Source organism: Nannobrachium achirus (assembly GCF_963921795.1).
Source record: "Nannobrachium achirus genome assembly, chromosome: 20".
Classification (NCBI taxonomy): domain Eukaryota; kingdom Metazoa; phylum Chordata; class Actinopteri; order Myctophiformes; family Myctophidae; genus Nannobrachium; species Nannobrachium achirus.
In genome coordinates, this window is record NC_137827.1 from 42851561 (window position 1) to 42871208 (window position 19648).

The window sequence follows — 19648 nt, forward strand, 5'->3', positions numbered from 1 at the left end:
CTTTGAACTGAATTATGCCATGGCTCGTGCAAACAGAGGAAGCTTGAACGACAGTATCCCTATTCTGGGGTGAACGTTCCGCCGGTGCAGTCCTTTAAGAACGAAGGTCTTAGGTTAATAGGCCTGATAAGAGACACCTCAGTGTGCCAATATCCTGCCTAAGTGCCCTTGAACAAGGCACTGAACAACCAACCTGTTTGTTCACTCATTGCACAGGTATCTTTGGATAAGAACATCAGATAAAAGACCGATCGAGTGAGGCTATATAGTAGCTGACATTACAGGGATGGTTGGAGGGAGGAATGAATGCCTACCCAAATGATGTTGGGGTGGATGAAGGATACTTGAGTGACGGAAGAACAGAAAAAGGATGGAGAGAGAACAATAGAGGCCAGATTCTGAGGGAACACTAGAAGCCTGCAGCTGAGGAGGGGTGATGATGGAGGGAGGGATTGGCGGATAGAGGGAGGTGTGGAGGGCGTTCCTCCATCTGGAAGTGTTTAGTTCAGCTGAGGAAGAATTCCTCCTGAAAACATGCAGCAGTCCAACTGAGTCACACCGACCGACTGACTGACTGACTGACTTACTATCTGATTCTCTGACAGCACTGACTGACTGACTGACTGACTGACCGACTTACTGATTGGCTGACTGACTGACTGATTGGTTGGCTGACTGAACGATTGGTTGGCTGACTGAACGATTGGCCAAAGCCTTGAGGTTTTTCCTGCATTGGTCATGTCTGTGAAATTTCAGATTTCTTGTTGTTCATATTGTAATTCGATGAGATGTCATTATCTTGCATTTTTGTTGCTATTAGGCTTCCCCTTGGGCATTGCTTGTCAGCTCATTTTTGCAGAAGAAGCGTCCGTGAGAACACACACGTTACCTTGACATATTGGCAGAAAATACAGGATTTAGAAATACATTTGGTTTTACCTCCCTTATGTTCTTTATTTGATGAATAAAGACTGCTTTGTTATAATCAATAACATCACAACATGAGTGAGTGGATGGACATACAATTAGACATTTTGTCTATATCTCCCTATGGTCTTAAGAATGAGTTGATTGGGGCAGTTAAGCCAGACCACAGATACTGTCACACAATGTCACCACCCAAGCTCTGTTTTCAGACAGGAAAAACCCTGTGTCTTTTCTGTCATTCACTTGAACCATTTTCTGAACGGGACTTGTACAGTACAATGTCTACACTGTGTACAGGCAGGATGAATACCTGTAGCGACCTCGTTCAGTGTCTTTGTCACTGTTGCTGTCACATCCCAGTCCTCTGTAGGAAATAAATACAATCACATCTCTTATGTGTTCTAATGTTAATCTATGGACAGAAACTTCATCTACATCGGCAGCACTCATTAGACAACAACTGTATAAGAGTGAAGAATTGCATGAAACTGACAGACAGCCTGGTTTTTGTGTGTGTTTCATCCCAGTCTCTGGTTTGCAGACGGACCCACTGACCTTCTCTCTAACGAATGACATCACTGCAGACGATGTCATTGTGTGTATCCCTGTATCTTTCTTTCTTTCTTTCTTTCTTTCTTTCTTTCTTTCTTGTTTATTCTCTCGCTTTCTGTCTTTCTCTCACTTTACTGTACATATGACAACATTTTGTGTGGAATCCCCCTTGTAAAGTCACTTTCTCCTTATGATGTGTACACGGTCCTGTGCATACATTTGCAGCCTTTCAATCGATTTCCAGTTATTAGTCATAGGGGTGGCATGTCTATAGCGTCTGCAACACTTGGCTGCCAATGTTCATTGTATCACTGTAGCAGCCTACCACCACCCAGTGATGTATTCTGATGTCACTGGCTGGGCGAAGAACTACAGGCAGAGTTTCAACTGCATGTGCCTGTGGGCCATGGAGCAATCGTGGAGTAACCCGACTAGCTCATGACGAAATATATTTGGATGTTCAACTTCCATTGTATTCGTTCTGCAGTCTGCAGCTCTGTAATTGACTGTAAATATACAGTATGTTTCGCCAATGAGAACCTTATGTGCACTGCATGCTGGTACAGGGAAGGTATAGCCGATATATCTTAGAGATTAACTTTCATGGATGCTAGTGTGAACATGTACAAAGTTGCACATTGTCAGTGGAATATTGCAGATATGATATCAATCACCAGGAGCAGTATTGCAGTCGTTGTACCGCACTGCTGTGACGAAAAGAGCTAAGCCAGAAGTCAAAGCTCTCAATATACCAGTCAATCTTCGTTCCTACAGTAGTTTCATCTATGGTCATAAGGTAATGACCAAAAGAGTAAGATTGTCATCCAACAACTGACCGAAATGTGACGGTTGTATCACAGACGGGTGGCTGGCATCTCCCTTAGATAGGGTGAGAAGTTCAGTTACCTGGGAGTAGAACTGCTGCTCCTTCTCATAGAAAGGAGACGGTTAAGGGGGTTCGGGCATCTAGTATGAATGCTTCCTGGGCGTCTCCCTAGGGAGGTGCACGTCCCACTGGGACTAGGCCCTGGGGCAGACCAAGGACCAGATGGGTGGATTACATCTCCACGCTGGCTTTGGAATGCCTTAGGATCCCCCATCATGCCCGGGAAAGGGAAGTCTAGTGCTCTCTGCTGGAACTGTTGCTCCTGCGACCCGGCTCCGGATAAGAGGTTGAAGATGGTTTAGTTCACAATAACTGAGAGTGTTAATTTAGCACCTACATGGAACTCAGAGAAAACAGCTGGGTGTATGGGAGGCCATACATAATGTGTGTTTTTGTTCCAGTCCAGAGTCATACTGTAGTAGCTGAGGTCATGGCAACAGGAAGTATTATTGTTTGAACCGTGGCGTTTCCTTTGTGAGAAGGAAATAGCTATGAAATAATCAGCGGTCTTGGAATAATGAGCCGATCCTGAGTCAGGAAGACTGGAGATGGAATAGCTGATAGTGATTCTACCCCACAGAATGGAAACGTGAGTTATTTCTTTAATACAAGCCTGCAGCATTGTAGCTGCTGTACTTAAGGGGCTCATTTCATTTGACATTTCTGGCAGATATTCAGTGATTGAGCCAGAGTGACAGAACATATGACTGTTGTTGAATGTGTGGCCTAGTGATTACAGAACAACACCCTCGCACATAATTTGCTGTCCTCGGTGTGTTTCTACCTGGAATTGTTCTATTCTTTACCCAGCTTTTACAGTTCACACATTGACTAAAATTTCACTCGTTAAGCTGAGTGACAACAAAACTTCACACAAAGAACTAGAAGCAGTGCTCTTCCGAGCACAGGTCTCCACCAGGCCAGGCGTCCTGGTGGTGCTACTGTATAATAGGCCAATGTAAAAAGGCTGGCATATGTTCTTCACCTTAGACCTTTCATGGCAATCGGACGCTGCATGCATGATTTGAGGCATTGTGTTCCAAAAATGTGTTTTGCTAAAGTCTACCTGCTGGTGGCGCTATAACAGGCCAACGTGAAAAGGGTAGCATTTGTTCCTTGACATAGTGGGAATATGTGTGGCAAATTTCACGGTAATCGCAAGCTGCGTTGATGATTTGAAGCATTTTGTTCAAAAACTGAGCAATCCTGCAAACTTTGGAAGCCAATATTAGCCAATTAGGATGGAATATGAAATATCAGACGGATCGGACTTGATCACATGACTATAGAGATACTGTGTACCGATTTGCATGATTTTTGGATAAAATCTCAAGGAATAATCTAAAAAATTGTGTTTTACATAAGTCGGCCTCCTGGTGGCGCTATGAAAGGCTGGTGTGAAAAATGCAGAGAAAGGGTTTTTCCTTGGCCTCTAGGGAGTGCGCTTACAAAGTTTGAAACTGATCGGTGGAGTTATAGGTAAAACCACAAATCGGCCTGTTATAGCGCCACCATGAGGCTGATTTCAAAAATTTGAAGTGGCATTTCTTCCTCGACCTAGTGGGAACGTGTGTGCGCGATTTCATGATAATTGCACTTTGCGTTTGGGATTTGAGGTATTTTGTTCAAAACGGCTCAATCCTACAAACTTTGGAAGCCAATCTTAGCCAATCAGGATGGAATATGCTAAATCGGACAGATCCGTGTCGATCACATGACTGTCGAGATACTGCTTACCGATTTGTAGGATTTTTGGACAAAATCTGTAAGAGTAGTGCACAGAAATGTGTTTTGCAAACATCGGCCACTAGGTGGCGCTAGAAAAGGCCCATTTGAAAAATTTAGGGCAGAGGTTCTAGATTGGCATCCAGGGAATGTGTGTGCTCACTTTGGCAGCGACCGGGCCAACGGCGACTGAGATTAGGTGCACACAAACTGCGAGGACACACGGACGCACGCACGCACGCACGCACGCACGGACGGACACACACACGGACGGACGAAGGGGAAAACAAATAAATACAAAGAACTTGTAACGGTATATAACGGTATAAGGATGGTGTGAAAATGTCCCTGTGATGTTAGAACATGAGATTAGTAGGGGTATGAGTCATTATAGGAACAGAGATTGTAATCCAGTCAGTCAGGTAGCAAGGTTAAATTTCTTGGCTCAATGTGACAGACTGTACTTACTGTTCATAGGCCACACCCCCCACCTATCCCCTAGGGAGAACAGAGCTGTGAACTGGCGACACTCGACACCTTTGCCGTAACGCGATCCTAGGTCCCGCCCATCAGTCCCTCCTGTGTTAGACTCCCTTGAGTCCTTCGTGAATAATTCATGAAGGGAGTCTACCATGCCACGAAGATTTTATAGTGAAGTCATCTTTCCATAGCACAGGGGTTCTCAAACCTTTTTAGGCCGTTACCCCCAAAATAAACATATTTGAACTGGGGACCCCCACCCTGACAAGCACTTGGAATTGTAGGTATTACATTTAATGTGACTCGGTTCCACAGATGAATATTGTGAAAATAGCAGATCTACATGCTCACAACCCCTCGCCTTGCGCTGCGAGGCGTAGATCTGCTATTTTCACAATGTTCGCCTCATGCTTACTTTATATTTGACAGTTTGGCCAGTTTGGTGTCTTGAAAGTCCTTAAATTGTCACTTTATAAATGTGCCGATACCCTCTATACACTTATATTGTGTGTTGGTTTTGTTTACCATTGAGTGAGAAAAAAAATGACATTAAGCTAATCAGCTGGGGACCCCACAAAATAATATCCCAACCCCAAGTTTGTGAACCACTGCCATAGCAGGTTGAAATGGTGCTCACTGCATGTACAATACTGTTAGTGTGAGTGTGCATAGATGCACTGCAGTCTGCATCTCTGTAATTGACTGTAAATATACAGTATGTTTCGCCAATGAGCATGTGAGCGTGCATATATACACTGCTGCTGAAATCAGTCAGTCTGATAGGACTGAGTGATTGTCTTGTATCCTCCATACCATCCTGTTGGCTTCATTTCCACTCACTGTTTATTCTGTTCTCTGAACCACTAGTGTGTGGAGAATTTATTTAGTTTATGTCCATGCACGCGTGCGTCAGTGCTTGCGTGCAAGTGTGTGTGTTTTACATGTTTAATTATAGCATAATATTTTGTGCAATGGGTGTGTGTCTATATTGTTGTTTATGTCGTTTGAGTGTTATTTTGTTGTGGCTGTGAGTTGGTATTGTGGCCTGCGTGGTGTGTTCCATATATAGATGGTTTGTGATGTCATCAAACTGATGTGGGTTAAGCATGTTCCAGTGAAAGTCTGACAGAAACGGCACAACGCCCTTGGGAACCAATCACCCTCTGTCTGAGTGTATTTTATATACAGAGCCTGTTTATACAGGCAGTCTGTAGGCATAGAAACATTCTCACAGGATTATTATCATTTTTAACCTATCGGGCTGGTGTCATTGGACAGAAATGTTTCTGTTCTTTCTTATGGCCAGTCACTGTCAGTGTGGTTTAGCTAGCTTTACTTGTGTGTAAAAAAAGAAGAAAAGCAGACATATACAATGGTAACTTAGTAACGTAGTGTATATTGTGATGTGTAATCTCAATATGTGTGTGTAATCTCTCTGCCTTCTATGAGTTGTGTAACTACAAGGAGAAGTGAGAGTTGTTCTGCTTCCTGCCACATTGTTATTTGGGTAACAATACGGATTACGGACAGATGGAGCGTATCTCAATGTTGTACACTTAAAAAATGGACAGTTAAACCATATGGAAGACTAACACAAGGGTATCGCTAATGTTTTTACAATTATAGTGAAATGGTCTGCATTTCCATAGTACCTCTCTTTATCCAAAGCGCTTTACATTCAGGGTCACTTCAGTGTCATCCTCAAGGGCACTGGTTCCCAAACCTTTTAGTTCGAGACCCAATAAAGACATTTTACATTTGCCTGCGACCCAAACTAGTGAAAATAGCAGATCTACAAGCTCACAACACAGCGCGTCGCTTCGCAACAGTGCACTTGAGGAAAATACGGGAAACTTTCTTCCGCCCTGAGTTACAGCCAAGTAGTCTTAGAATTAGTGGCTACCAAATCTTTTTTTTTTTTTAAGCACAGTGCATGTTTTGACTTTTGAATTGTTTTCAGTGATAGGGCTTTTTCTGGAAGCTGAGTGCTGAAATATTTTATACTCTGGGCATTTAGAAGCGTTTTTAGGAGAGCACCTTGTGTTCTCAGCTGGGTAAAAACGTACACAGCCTAATAGAGAATGTAGACTTGTGTGAATAAATCAAATATTGTATTTTTAAGTTAACAAAAGTGATGCAAACAGCTCCTCTCTCTCTCTCCATTAATTTCCATCCAGGTTATGATTTCTCTGAGGTGTTGCGTTGGTTCGGAGAGCGGGTGGACCGGATCATTCTGCTGTTTGATGCTCATAAACTGGACATCTCTGACGAGTTCTCTGAAGCCATCAAGGCCTTCAAAGGACAAGATGACAAGATCCGCGTTGTCCTCAACAAGGCTGACCAGGTAGGATAGGATACAGTAGAATTTAATTAACACAAGTGTTGTGGAAAACAAGTTAACCACACACTGCAATAGAATAGAATAGACCTCAACCACATATTATTATGATTATGATCAATGATCATGATGATTATTGTTACTATTATCATGTTATTTATCATATTGGTTTGTGACTTCATGCACAAAGAAAGTTCAGGACGGTCCCAGTGAGAAACCAGTTGAGGACCAGTCCAGCACACATGGTGCATTTATATTTACATAACTGTTGGGACCAGTATGAACCTGATATGACTTCCCTCCTCTTCCACACCTGTGGACAGGTGGACAGCCAGCAGCTGATGCGTGTGTACGGCGCCCTCATGTGGTCTTTGGGGAAAGTGCTTAACACACCTGAGGTGTGCAGAGTTTACCTGGGCTCCTTCTGGGCCAAACCCCTACAGAACACTGACAACAGGTAGGCCGGACTCACTATCCTACTCACCTACTGTACTACCGACCTATCTGTTTACCCATTAACCTACTACAACTTACTTACTTACTTACTCACCTACCCATCAGCCTACTTATTAAACTACCCACCAACTTACCTACTAACCTACCTAATAATCAACCTACTAACCATCCTCATTTGATAAAGGATCAATGTCTACCAGTGTAGGTAGAAATCAAAGCTAACTAAATGTATTCATTATTTCTGGGCCATGCCCTCTGATGCTACATTTACACAAAAGCTACAGAACGACCAAGCATGGCCAGCTACATTGCTGCGCCGCCGAGTCACTGTTGAAGCGCTGCTCAACCCACACCACGTCAATGAAAAGGACAGGGTTAAGGGAACTGATTACTAGCAATAATGGGTTTTTCTTCAATTTACGGGGCAGAGCAGGAATGTTAGGAAGTGAAGAGAGGAGAGGGAAATGGAACAAAAGAAAAATATTGATTGAGACTTCATGACAGCATATCTGGAAGCGGACTGCCTGCTCATTCATTCAAGAATGCATCTGGACGTTAACTCTGCTAAGCCTCCTCCCTTTCCTTATCCTCTTCCTCCTTAGGCGTCTATTTGAAGCAGAAACCCAGGACCTGTTCAAAGACATCCAGGGTCTTCCTCGCAACGCAGCGCTCAGAAAACTCAACGACCTCATCAAGAGAGCCCGCCTGGCCAAGGTGAGAGGGAATCCCATCCTGGTATCCCTATTTTGTCCATCTTATTATAGGCAAAAATAAGTACATCAGCTGTTTTTGCTATATTTAATGAGGCACCTTCTGCTGACACAGCAGGTTCGAGTTGCATAAACCAGTAGGCTTAGATTCGAAAAGGATTCTTCCTCGTCAACATGCGATATACGACAGGAGAGCACCATCGTGTCAATGCATGCCGCAGGGTCTGTCGCATGGACAGACTTAGACCCAAACACATTGCCTGCTTGACACAACTGGTGTAAGAGTGCGTTGTCAGCAACATTAAGGAGTCCAACCAGGATCAGATCAGTGCGACCACACAGTATTTCTGGGACGATGATGGCAGGGTGACCTGTTGGCCTATTGGTTAGGGCTCATACCTCATAGCCTCTAGTGTGCCCAACAAATCCCCGGTTCGACTCCCGGACCGGCGGACCTTTTGCTGCAAGTCACTGTTCTTTTCTCTCGCAGTTTCCTGACTCTCTCTTTTTGACAAAAGAAAAAGAAAAAAGCCCCCAAGAATATCAAAAAAGAAAGATGATGGGATGAGGAAGTGAGGAACCAGAACAGAGGAGTTGAGACGTGGTGCTAGCTTCTCCTCCCTGTGGTGTTTAACAGTTGAGTGATGTGTTTGTCTTCCTGTGTTTGTTTTGGCCTGCTGCAGATTTCACAGTTCGGGTGGCAGAAACTCATATCTGTGTTTTAAGCTTGGCTGTTCAGGAAGACCACATGCTGGTCTCAGATCAGTACAGAAATATACAGGGGTAAAGGGCCAAGATACACGTACCTCTGGAAATTAGTAAAAGAAAAAGAAGAAATCTACTATTTCTGCTGAAATTATTTTACACTGACTAGTTTATTATGTAATATGTATTTTTATACATTTACATTACTTCATTATAAGTGTCCCGCCGGCCAGCAAACCATGGCCATACAATGCCAAATTCGACATGGACGAACTGCAGCCCACCAGCACAAATCGGCATTGCTAGGCTTGCGCTTTAAAGGCTGAATGGGCTCGTGGCATATGGGTGATTGGCCACACCACGTGGGCTTCAATGTATTTGTGCTTGTCTGTGATCAGTTCAGTATTCAAAAAATATTCAAGTTCAATCAAGGAAATATTCAAGTTCAGTCTCAGGAAATGTTTTGGTAGCACAGTAGATGAATCTGCTTCAGACAGTAGATTCTACATTAGTTTCATCTGAGTCTTTGAAAGCAGCTCTTATTTACGCTTGCCTCTTTTCTTACACCCAGTGCTGTTTCCAAAGCTGTTTGTCCTTCAGAGAAGTACTTTCTATAGGAAACTTCCATTCCCTCATTAGTTCCCTATGCAACAACAAACTGCAATGGCCACATTCCATTATGTAATGTCGCTTCTGTCCCATGTGTCCTTGACAATGCACTTCTGGCAAGGAGTATTTTCTATAGTGTGCTGGTATTTGTACGTATTCATTTCATAGAGAAAATAACAATATAAAATGTAATGTAAAAAGAAAATGACAGGGTATCTTTTAATATAAAACCTTGAAAACTGTCTATAAATATAAATAAGTACTCAAAGAGGCACTAAGTCACTTTTTTATTAATGAATAAAATGTAATTTTGTCCATTGTTAATACAATATAACTTGGTGTGGTTGTATTTAGTCTCCCTTCTCTTCTATTGAGAAATTTAGATCATGTCAAGGGTCATGTCTCACCTAGACACAGGATCTGTCACAAGATTACATTTATCCCCTGAGCAAGCAGGCAGGCTCTATTATTTCAGCACAGGAATCCGGGTTCAAATCCGTTGTAAGGGCTTTAAGCATCCCTCGTCAGTTCCGTTGATCACAATCGAAACACAATGCAGTTTATCAAAATCTGATTTGATTTGATTGATCATTAAAATAAACATGTTCTGAGAACTACATGTTCTGAGAACGCACTGATTGGGAGTATGTGGTCTGGTGGGTGGACCGCGAACACTTTTGAGATTGAAGTGGGCCCCGACAATGCTGGGAACCGCTGATGTACTGTAGCATGATGAGGGGCATCGGGTCCGGTTGCTTGGGTTTGGTACCGAGTCGGGTTCATGTGACTGAACCGGGTTGCCTGGATCCTGTTTTCGATTCTCTCTTGCAGCAGATAAAGCGGTGGAGCTCCCTGGAGGAGTTTGAACGACTGCAGCTGTCTTAGAGCTTGTTTTTGTTTTCTTTTTAATTGAACTCCCGGAACAGAGGGGAGAACAAATCCCTGGGACTAAAACCAATACGAAATTGGACACGTATGTGATCGCATGGCAGATGTTCAGCAGTCTAGGCCGAGGGAAAGTGTTAACTAAACGCCAAAGAAATATGACTTAGAAAAATAATGTACAGTCTGTACTGGGTACTGTAGACTGGCACTGACGTATGTATGCACCCCCCCACACACACACACACACACTCTCTGTGGAGTGTGGAGAGTGGACCTTATCTCTTCCGTAGTGTTTCCCTTGCTGGGCAGACAAACAGGAATCTGGCATGCACGCACGCCACACACACACAGACACACACACACACACACACTGGTGAGACCATGTGTGAGCTTATCCAGCGTTCTCCAGACTGACCTGACTGAACTTTCCTCAGTTTCTCTCTCCTCACCCTCCCTGTTTCATGGAATGTATGATACGCACGCACGCACGCACGCAGGCAGGCAGGCAGGCAGGCAGGCAGGCAGGCAGGCAGGCAGGCAGGCACGCACGCACGCACGCACGCACGCACACACACACACACACACACACACACACACACACACACACACACACACACACACACACACACACACACACATACAGTGTCTATGCATCCAGCCATCCACATATCAATTCACAGCAATATATCCATCACACATTCACACACTCTTTTGTGCTCTCTTGCTCTCTCTGTCTTTCTTTCTTTCTTTCTCTCTCTCTCTCTCTCTCTCTCTCTCTCTCTCTCTCTCTCTCTCTCTCTCTCTCTCTCTCTCTCTCTCTCTCAGTGTAGCTTTAGGAGCTTAACTTTACTGACCACATGTGAGACATTCCTCACAATCCGCTGAACTACTCTGCTCTGTTCTACCCCACCTCCATCTCTCTCTTCGATTCTTTCCATGTTTCATCCCATGTCTAACCTCCCTTTCCTTGTCTGTGTGATATATTGTAGATATGTTTCTATGGAATGTGTACCGTGTTACTTTGACCCGACCGCACAGCTCCTTCTCTCCCTCTATTTCCCTCCTCTCTTTCTCAATTATTTTCTATATCCTTACCCTCCTTTTACTTTCAAACTTGTATATTAACTGTATATACTGTACGTACATATTTTCTGTTGGCCACTGAGTAGCAATTCCTTTTGAAGCACCTTGCTCAAGGGCACCTCCGGTATTAATTGTTGAAGGGAGTCGAGTGGAGAAGACTTGACTGGGTGTGTGTGTGCGTGCGTGCGTGCGTGGGCGTATGGTGACACAGTGTTTAAGGGGAAGACCACCCATTTTCAATATTGAAATATTGAAACCTCCAGTTCTAGGCAACACAGAAGGGAGGGAACTTTTTTTCTATTTCCACACAACTCCTCTAAGGTATATTAATGACATAGTTCAATATTGAAAATGGGTGGTCTTCCCCTTTAAGCTTTGACTTTGGCTCAAAGGGGAACATTTAAGTGAGGAAAGCGGATTCAGAAAAGCCATGCAGAATTGCATAGGATATTAGGATTTAACCACTTAAAGCCTGTATACTTTGTTGACTGGGGCTCTATCCCTTTCCTTTTCCCTCTAGTCTACACCAAATCTACTCGACAAAAGTAGCCAATCCACAAGCTCAAAACACGCTTTGATGCACTGTGAGCTTGTAGAATGGATGTTTTCACCGTGCCCAGAACAGGGACGCTAGAGTTCATGTGATTTATATTGCTTGTGGCAACTGTATGTGCAAAAATCTATGTTTAGGAAGCACGTCAAAAAAACTGAAAACTATTGTGTTGTTGGACACAACAACTCACCACATTGATAACATCAGATATGAACTCTGGCAAAATGTGTTGTGCTGTGTGTAGTCTGTGTACTGATGGTGCAAGAACCATGGCTGGTTAAAAAGTGGACTAATAGTGCTTGTGTAAAGGATGTGGCTCCACACGTGAATCACTGCTACTCAGGGAGTCACTTGTTGCCAAAGATATGACAACTAAAGCGTCAGATGTTATGGACTCGTCATGAACGCTGTGTCAATTTAGCCTAAAGAGAGCATTTCTCTCATTTCCACTCTGAGCTGCTGTGGGAGAAGAACACGCTGCTCAACGTGACCATTCTGATGTTCGATGGCTTTCACACAGAACACTGTTGTCATGCTTGTTGGAGTAACTACACCTATTCAGAAGTTTTTACTTCTGCAAAATCACATTCTAGAGCTTGCTGCAAATCTCAGTGATGATGTCATAATGTGTCGCTTCACGCTGCTTTTTGAGCTTGCAGATATGCTACTTTTGATGCTTTTGTTTGACGCTGTAGTATGTTCAAGTAGGGCGTTAATTTATGAAAAAACACGAAGAAATTAAATATGGAGATTAGGGGTAGCGATATGTAGCTAAGGGGTCCTTCTTTGGCCTGAAACATGTTGAAGACCCCTGGCCTATATAATAACTTTAGGTAAAGGCAAATAATAGAACAGCTAGGAACAGTCTGGTATGACATTACATAACTTTACTGTAAACCAGGAAACACCACACTTGCCATTATTATCATATTATGATAATCCAAAATCCCAGATGATATCTAGTCTAATATTATCGATATATGAATAATACATTGCCCGGCTCTACAACCAATCACATCTGTCTTATCCTTTCCAGGTGCATGCATACATCATCAGCTATCTGAAGAAGGAGATGCCATCTTTATTTGGGAAAGAGAAGAAGAAAGAGGAGTTGATCATGCGCCTCCCAGAAATCTACACCATCATCCAGAGAGAACATCACATCTCACCTGGAGACTTCCCCAGTGTCAGCAAGATGCAGGTACTGTAGCCAAGAGTAAGAAGATAGACTGACGGACGCGCTCGCAGGCGCGCACACACACACACACACACACACACACACACACACACACACACACACACACACACACACACACACACACACACACACACACACACACACACACACGCGTGCACAAACACACACACACACACACACACACACACACACACACACACACACACACACACACACACACACACACACACACACATACACACACCATGCAGGTGCTTGTTGAACTGTGTCTAGAGAGTCAGGACTGTCTGTAAGGGGAGGATGACCATGACTTAATGCTGTGTGCGCGCGTGTGTGTGTGTGTGTGTGTGTGTGTGTGTGTGTGTGTGTGTGTGTGTGTGTGTGTGCGCGCACACACACACGTGAGTGTCACTCCCTAGCTACAGCTTGTACTTATTGAACTGAATGTTACAGAATGCTTGGTCCCCTGGTGAGACATTTAACACCTGTAAAAAAAACTGTCTCACTCATTCACTTCCTCTGTCTCTCTCTCTCTCTCTCTCTCTCTCTCTCACACACACACACACACACATCCGCGCGCGTACATACACGCATGCATATAAACACACACCTGTGTTCTGTAGTATTTGGCTCCCTATACAGAGACGTATCTCCTGCTCTGTGGAGGTTTCAAAAGTCACTGAGGGATTATGTTTCAGGACACAGTGTGCCTTTGGACCACAACTCTGTTCTTGAACTGGGTCTGGTCTGGTGGAACCAGCTGCTGTTTTAGAGTTCAGCTCCCCCCATTCCATCATGTGTGTGTGTGTGTCTTTCTTGTGGGGTCCGTCAGTTCTAATGATGATGATCTGATTATGACACATGACATAGGCGTGCACATTCAGATGTATTCAGACCTAAACAAGGTTTAAAAAACTATCTCTCTCTCCCTCCCTCCTCTAGGACCAGCTTCAGCACTACGACTTCAGCAAGTTTCCGTCTCTGAAGATGAAGCTCATAGAGTCTGTGGACAAGATGCTGGCCAATAAGATCGCTGGCCTCATGGCCATGATCAGAGAGGAAGAGTCCAACGCGCCTCCATCCTTGGTGTCTGGCGGGGCGTTTGAGGGTGGTCAGGACGGTCCGTTCGGCCAGGGTTACGGCGAGGGGATCAGTGCCGGGAAAGACGCGGAGGACTGGATCGTGAGCCGAGACAAGCATCGCTACGACGAGATCTTCTACACGCTGATGCCCGTCAACGGAAAGATCACCGGCGTCAACGCCAAGAAGGAGATGATGAACTCGCACCTGCCCAACACGGTGCTGGGCAAGATCTGGAAGCTGGCAGACTGTGACCATGACGGCATGCTCGACGACGAGGAGTTTGCTCTCGCTCAGCACCTCATCAAAGTAAAACTGGAGGGCTATGAGATTCCCAGCGAGCTGCCCTTGCACCTGATGCCCCCCTCGCACCGCAAGAACCCCACTGCCGACATCCTTTACAACCATGACGAGGACTAGGCAAGACACCTAGCCTGTCGGAGGACTGATGCTAATGTGCTTGTTAGCATGCCTAGCCAGCCAGCAAAGAAAATGCCTCAACCATGAGTATAGAATTCTTATGTTACACAAGAAGATTATTGTGATTGATGATTATTGTTTTCTACAGCCATGACAAAGACTACCAGACAGCTAACTAATTTGCCTGTTAGCATGCCTAGCTAGCCAGCAAATCAATTAATTATACCAAAGAAACAAAAGTCCAACAAAAACCACAGCAGCTACAGTTTATTTTTCCTTCTTTTGTTAGTTATTTTATTGTCATGTACTGTAGCAAGAACCCTACCACTAATATTCTATTCTTCTACCCAGCAACAATTCTATCTTATTCCCATACATTAATTCGCATAAAACAAACATATATCTAGCCAGCTAGATAGATGATTACTTAGCCAGCAAACATAACTCATCAACAATTTTTTTTTCCCAGAATACCACCATTAACAATTCACCAAGTCACATTTAACCAGCTAGCTAAAGACATGAATAGCTAACCTAACCAGCTGACCAATACACAAAAATATCCAATAGGCACAATATATTTTGGACTACAGTACTTACTGGTCAGAAATCTTCATTAGTTGGGCCACAAAGCAACACAAACCTATTGTAATGAGGTTGTCTGTTTGTTTCAATGTGTATATGTACTATGTATGTCACTCTGCAAATGTATTTGCTGAAATGGCTCAGTTATGCACACCATAGGTTGCCTAGTGTGTAGAGGAGAAATTTGAGAAATTTCACTCTACGTACGTACAGTATATCAGTTTCAAATATTTCAAAAGATGAAAACATTGAATATGGGAATGAATCTATTTACCAATTCCTTATCAATGTGAAATAAATGTGTATATTTTAATTATTTCATGTTCTGTTTTAGTGAGGTATTATTTGATGCATTTTGTTTTGTTATTTTTGACAGAATTCTCTGAACTATGAGCGAAACTATATTTTCTGACTTCTGAAGCTGAATGTTGCCTATAACCAGGGCAAATTTTGGTAGTGATGTAGGAGGGTCATCTTTTCTTAACAATAACAATCACAATCAACCATTTATTGACACCACACCATTGTACATGTCCATGAGAGCCCTGTGCTTGACTCATTCCTATTCGGCACCAGTGAGCCCATCTGGATTATCACCAAATCCACTTGCCTGTGCCCATCTCTGCTGAGGACAATCTGTTTTTTAATGTTTTCTGTGTGGTGCACACACTTGCCGGCAAGTAGCCGTATGTCCTTCAATCATATCCCACCATTGCCTTCCTCCTCTGTCTTTCTGTGAAGGACAGGAAAATGTAGAAGTCTAGTCAGTCATGACGGCATGTGGTCGATGCACTGTGGCATGTGGTTAGTGCACATGCCACATAGACAGAGAAAGTTGTGACATTATGGTTGATTTGTGATCTGTGTGTCACACAAACACACACACTTTCCCTGTCACTCCACCTTGTAATATCTATCCACAATAGTTTTTATGACAATTTACCATGATAATGTTCTCCGGTCATCTGAAACCCCCTCCTCACCTTCTTAGTCTTAAACCAGGAAGAAGGGTTCATGGACTGAATGCCGTCAGGTCAAATGTCATTCCCTGTCCTGTTAGTGTAGCTGATGAACTGGAGGAGATGACAATGGTAGTGATAGTGCCCCCTCCTGTCTCATGCTGTTAATAATGATCCCTTGGGGAGACATTTCTGAAATGATGTCCGAGTCAACATAATTTGCTTTGTTTTGTTTGCGTGCTGCAGTTTCCACTTGGCGTGGTGACCTCAGACCTTTCACGATGCCATAGCATCCTCCCTGTATGCTCAGTAAAATCATGTGCTCACTATCTCATGTGTAACTCTAAAGAGTGTACAGATTTAAAAATGAACACTCAGGAGTTTCCTGTGTACTGCTATATACAGTACAACCAAAAATATATAACTACTATAGAGTAGTAAAACTGAGAAAAGAAAAAAAGATGCTGTCCTGACAATGCAGTGTACTGTGCCAACATATTATTGTTGGTACATACGTACTACGTAGACGGTGTATCATCATAGCATTTCTTAGTTTCATTTCTGTTTATATGAAATCCAAAACCTGGTCATGACCAACGTACCATTTAAATAGGAACTACACTGGCAGTAAACTGGGTTAGTTTACACTAGTTTGCAATGCTCTCCACACCCCAATCGTGAGGTAATGGTACCTGTTTAACCACTGAGGCCTGAGGTAAAACTGTAGGCTACTATTACATCACAATTGGGGTGAGGCTATAAGTGAAGCAATCTGTGCAGCCTTGATGAAAGTTTAAACCTGTAGGGGCCGTTGCAACATTAAGTATATGCACAGTGTGATTTCATTTACTTTTTTTTTTAAACACACAAAGTATAGTTTGTCTTTGGGGCAGCATACTGAGCATAGTCCTCATAAGTCACTCCTACAATCCCAAGCCTAAAAGAAACTGCAGTTTATTTAACTACAAACTTATTAACCTGTTATTCTTTACAATTCTTCTAGCAGGTCCAGCAAATCTACAAAACATCTGTCCTAATATGCACCAATTTATAGCAGCTATATACTGTATCAAATCATCATAACATCACAACTGTGGTCAATTAAAAATGTTTGATCTAGAGTTTTAAATTACAGGCTTCCTGGTGGTCTTATGACGGGATTGTTACTACTTTCCTTGAGGATCCTGCAGTTGGTCACAGACGGTTTAAATTCAGTGCCTTTTGTCTGGAAGAGAGTGATACCTGTGATCAACCCAGAGCTATCGATAGGGTTTGCTCAGGTTGTATTTCTTTTTTACAGAAGTTATAATTGTGGGCCTAATTATGTAACAGTGGACTCCATATCTTAACTGAAGTCTGTCCACCTGTTACGAGAAAACGAAAACGGCTAAAATCATAAATATTTTGTAGTACTTGTGGTGGAGTGTTAGAAGGGTTCCTGGTGGAAACAGGCGGATGGCTGACTTTCTACAGATTCTACTTTGGTAAAAGCCATTGTGGGAGTACAGTTGTAATTGTGATGCCCTTTGGCCTTAACTGAAAGTTGCTGTGTTTAAGTCTTTAAGGAGTGTCTAGTTAATGGAAGGGATGCATTTCTATTGACAGTCTAAAGACTATGCCCTTATTTTGTCCCTTAATCCTTGAAAACACTAATATTTGTAATACTGTGAAAAGCCTTGACATTACATTTAATGACTTATTTTCACAGATTTGTCACTGACAAGAACACTCCATCATAGAGGTTCACGCAGTTGCCGACAAGCAAGGATTAGGCATCACAAACTACAGGATCACTTTCAGATTTGGCCAATTATGTTTGATGTAATTGTGACTGATCTGACTGGTCAAGATTTGAATCCCACACACATAGTCTATATGTGCCTGTCCATGGTGACCTGCCCTAGTAATGTGTACAGACCAAGGCAGATCTTGAATATCAGTGATCATGGCCAAACTGGGGTTATGATCTGTGTTTAAAATCACACCCGTGTGAACTGAGCGGTGGTTCCCCCCCCCCCCCCCCCCCCCCCGTGTGTGTGTGTGTGTGTGTGTGTGTGTGTGTGTGTGTGTGTGTGTGTGTGGCCTGGACAACAGCGCCCCTCCCTTAACATGTGTGGTCAGAAAAGGTACTACACAGGCTTGAGGCTACATACAGACCCACCCACATACATACAAACAAACATACCTACACACACGGCCACGCTATGGAGACGGTGTGACCACCGCTCAAAAACATGTGTGTTCTTGGCATTAGTGAATGGGGACATTTCCCAAGCCTGCTTTACCATGTTATCCTGTATACGAAGCCTAGGCAGAACAGTCAACTTTAGTCAGATCAGTTTTCACCAATGTTCTCAATGTAAAAATGCTTTATCTACGTACGTCAGGTCGGTTACTGACGTTGTACAGCAGGATGTTCTTTTTGTTTTGTTTTTGCGAACAACGGCTTAAATGAGACGTAATCAACTATTTGAATGTAAAAAATAAAATTTCTATGGCTATATTTTGATTTTAATCTATTTTGTATTGAACGTATTAGTGATAATCTGTAAATGTTTTTACGCTGATGATGCAGCTCTTACTCAGTCATGCTTTCACCTTCATCACATTAAATATTGAGGATCACTAATCGGGCGTCCTTTGTCCACAGCTTAATGCTGTGCAGGCTATTGATGATCCAGAAGTTGGTTTAACAACTTAGTGGCATTTCATGCATTTATTAAGGCCATGGCTACACGGAGCTGGATTTTTCATATATCCTGGTTTTTCAGATATCCACATAGAAAAATATCTAGGTCCACACGGAGCTGGATATTTCATATATCCCGGTTTTTCAGATATCCACATAGAAAGATATCTAGGTCCACACGACAAAAATATCTAGGTCTAACAAGCACACACACAGTAAAGTCTTCAGAGATATCCGGGTTCCCTGTCTACACGGATCCAGTGAATCGGATATTTTTCAATGTCTTCACTTATTTATCCGGTTTAAAAGATATCCAGCTTCGCGGCCGAAATATCCAGCTTCATGTGGCTGCAAGCCCCAACAGCACAAAAAAATGTCTAGTTTCACAAATATCCAGCTCCGTGTAGCCGTGGCCTTAATCTGACTTGATTTGATGAACAATATTAACTTGAGGTTGTAGACCAATGGTGTTTCGCCTGTGAGTCAAATAACTTAACATTATCATTCAACTTCTTATAACACTTATTCACCTGTGCTCAAGTAACATTTGAACAAATGTTTATCCAGCCTGGATCCTGCTGATGAGCAGAGCAATGGCAAGAATCTATGCTCTCTCGCTCACATCGCAACATGGTTGTGAGCTTGTAGATCATCGTCTATTTTTGACAGATTTGGCGTAGAGGGAAAAAAGCAGCGAAACAAGTATCTACCCCTTGGAGACACTGGTCCAGTATATGGGGTTTAAGAAGTGGCTAGTTATAGAACCATCAAAATATATACAGTATATATGTATTTTTTAAAGAACCTC

The 19648-nt window shown here is 43.0% G+C and overlaps 1 protein-coding gene across 1 annotated transcript in view; it reads left to right on the forward strand.

The window, feature by feature from the left end:
- ehd4 (EH-domain containing 4) overlaps positions 1-18124 on the forward strand; it is a 36424-nt gene extending 18300 nt beyond the window's left edge. The window contains exons 4-8 of the mRNA XM_080750693.1: positions 6748-6914; positions 7232-7365; positions 7967-8078; positions 12946-13110; positions 14050-18124. Of these exons, the coding sequence (XP_080606819.1) occupies positions 6748-6914; positions 7232-7365; positions 7967-8078; positions 12946-13110; positions 14050-14607 (1136 nt within the window). The 3' untranslated portion in view covers positions 14608-18124. The remainder of the gene's footprint in view (positions 1-6747; positions 6915-7231; positions 7366-7966; positions 8079-12945; positions 13111-14049) is intronic.
- The last annotated feature ends 1524 nt before the right edge of the window (positions 18125-19648 follow it).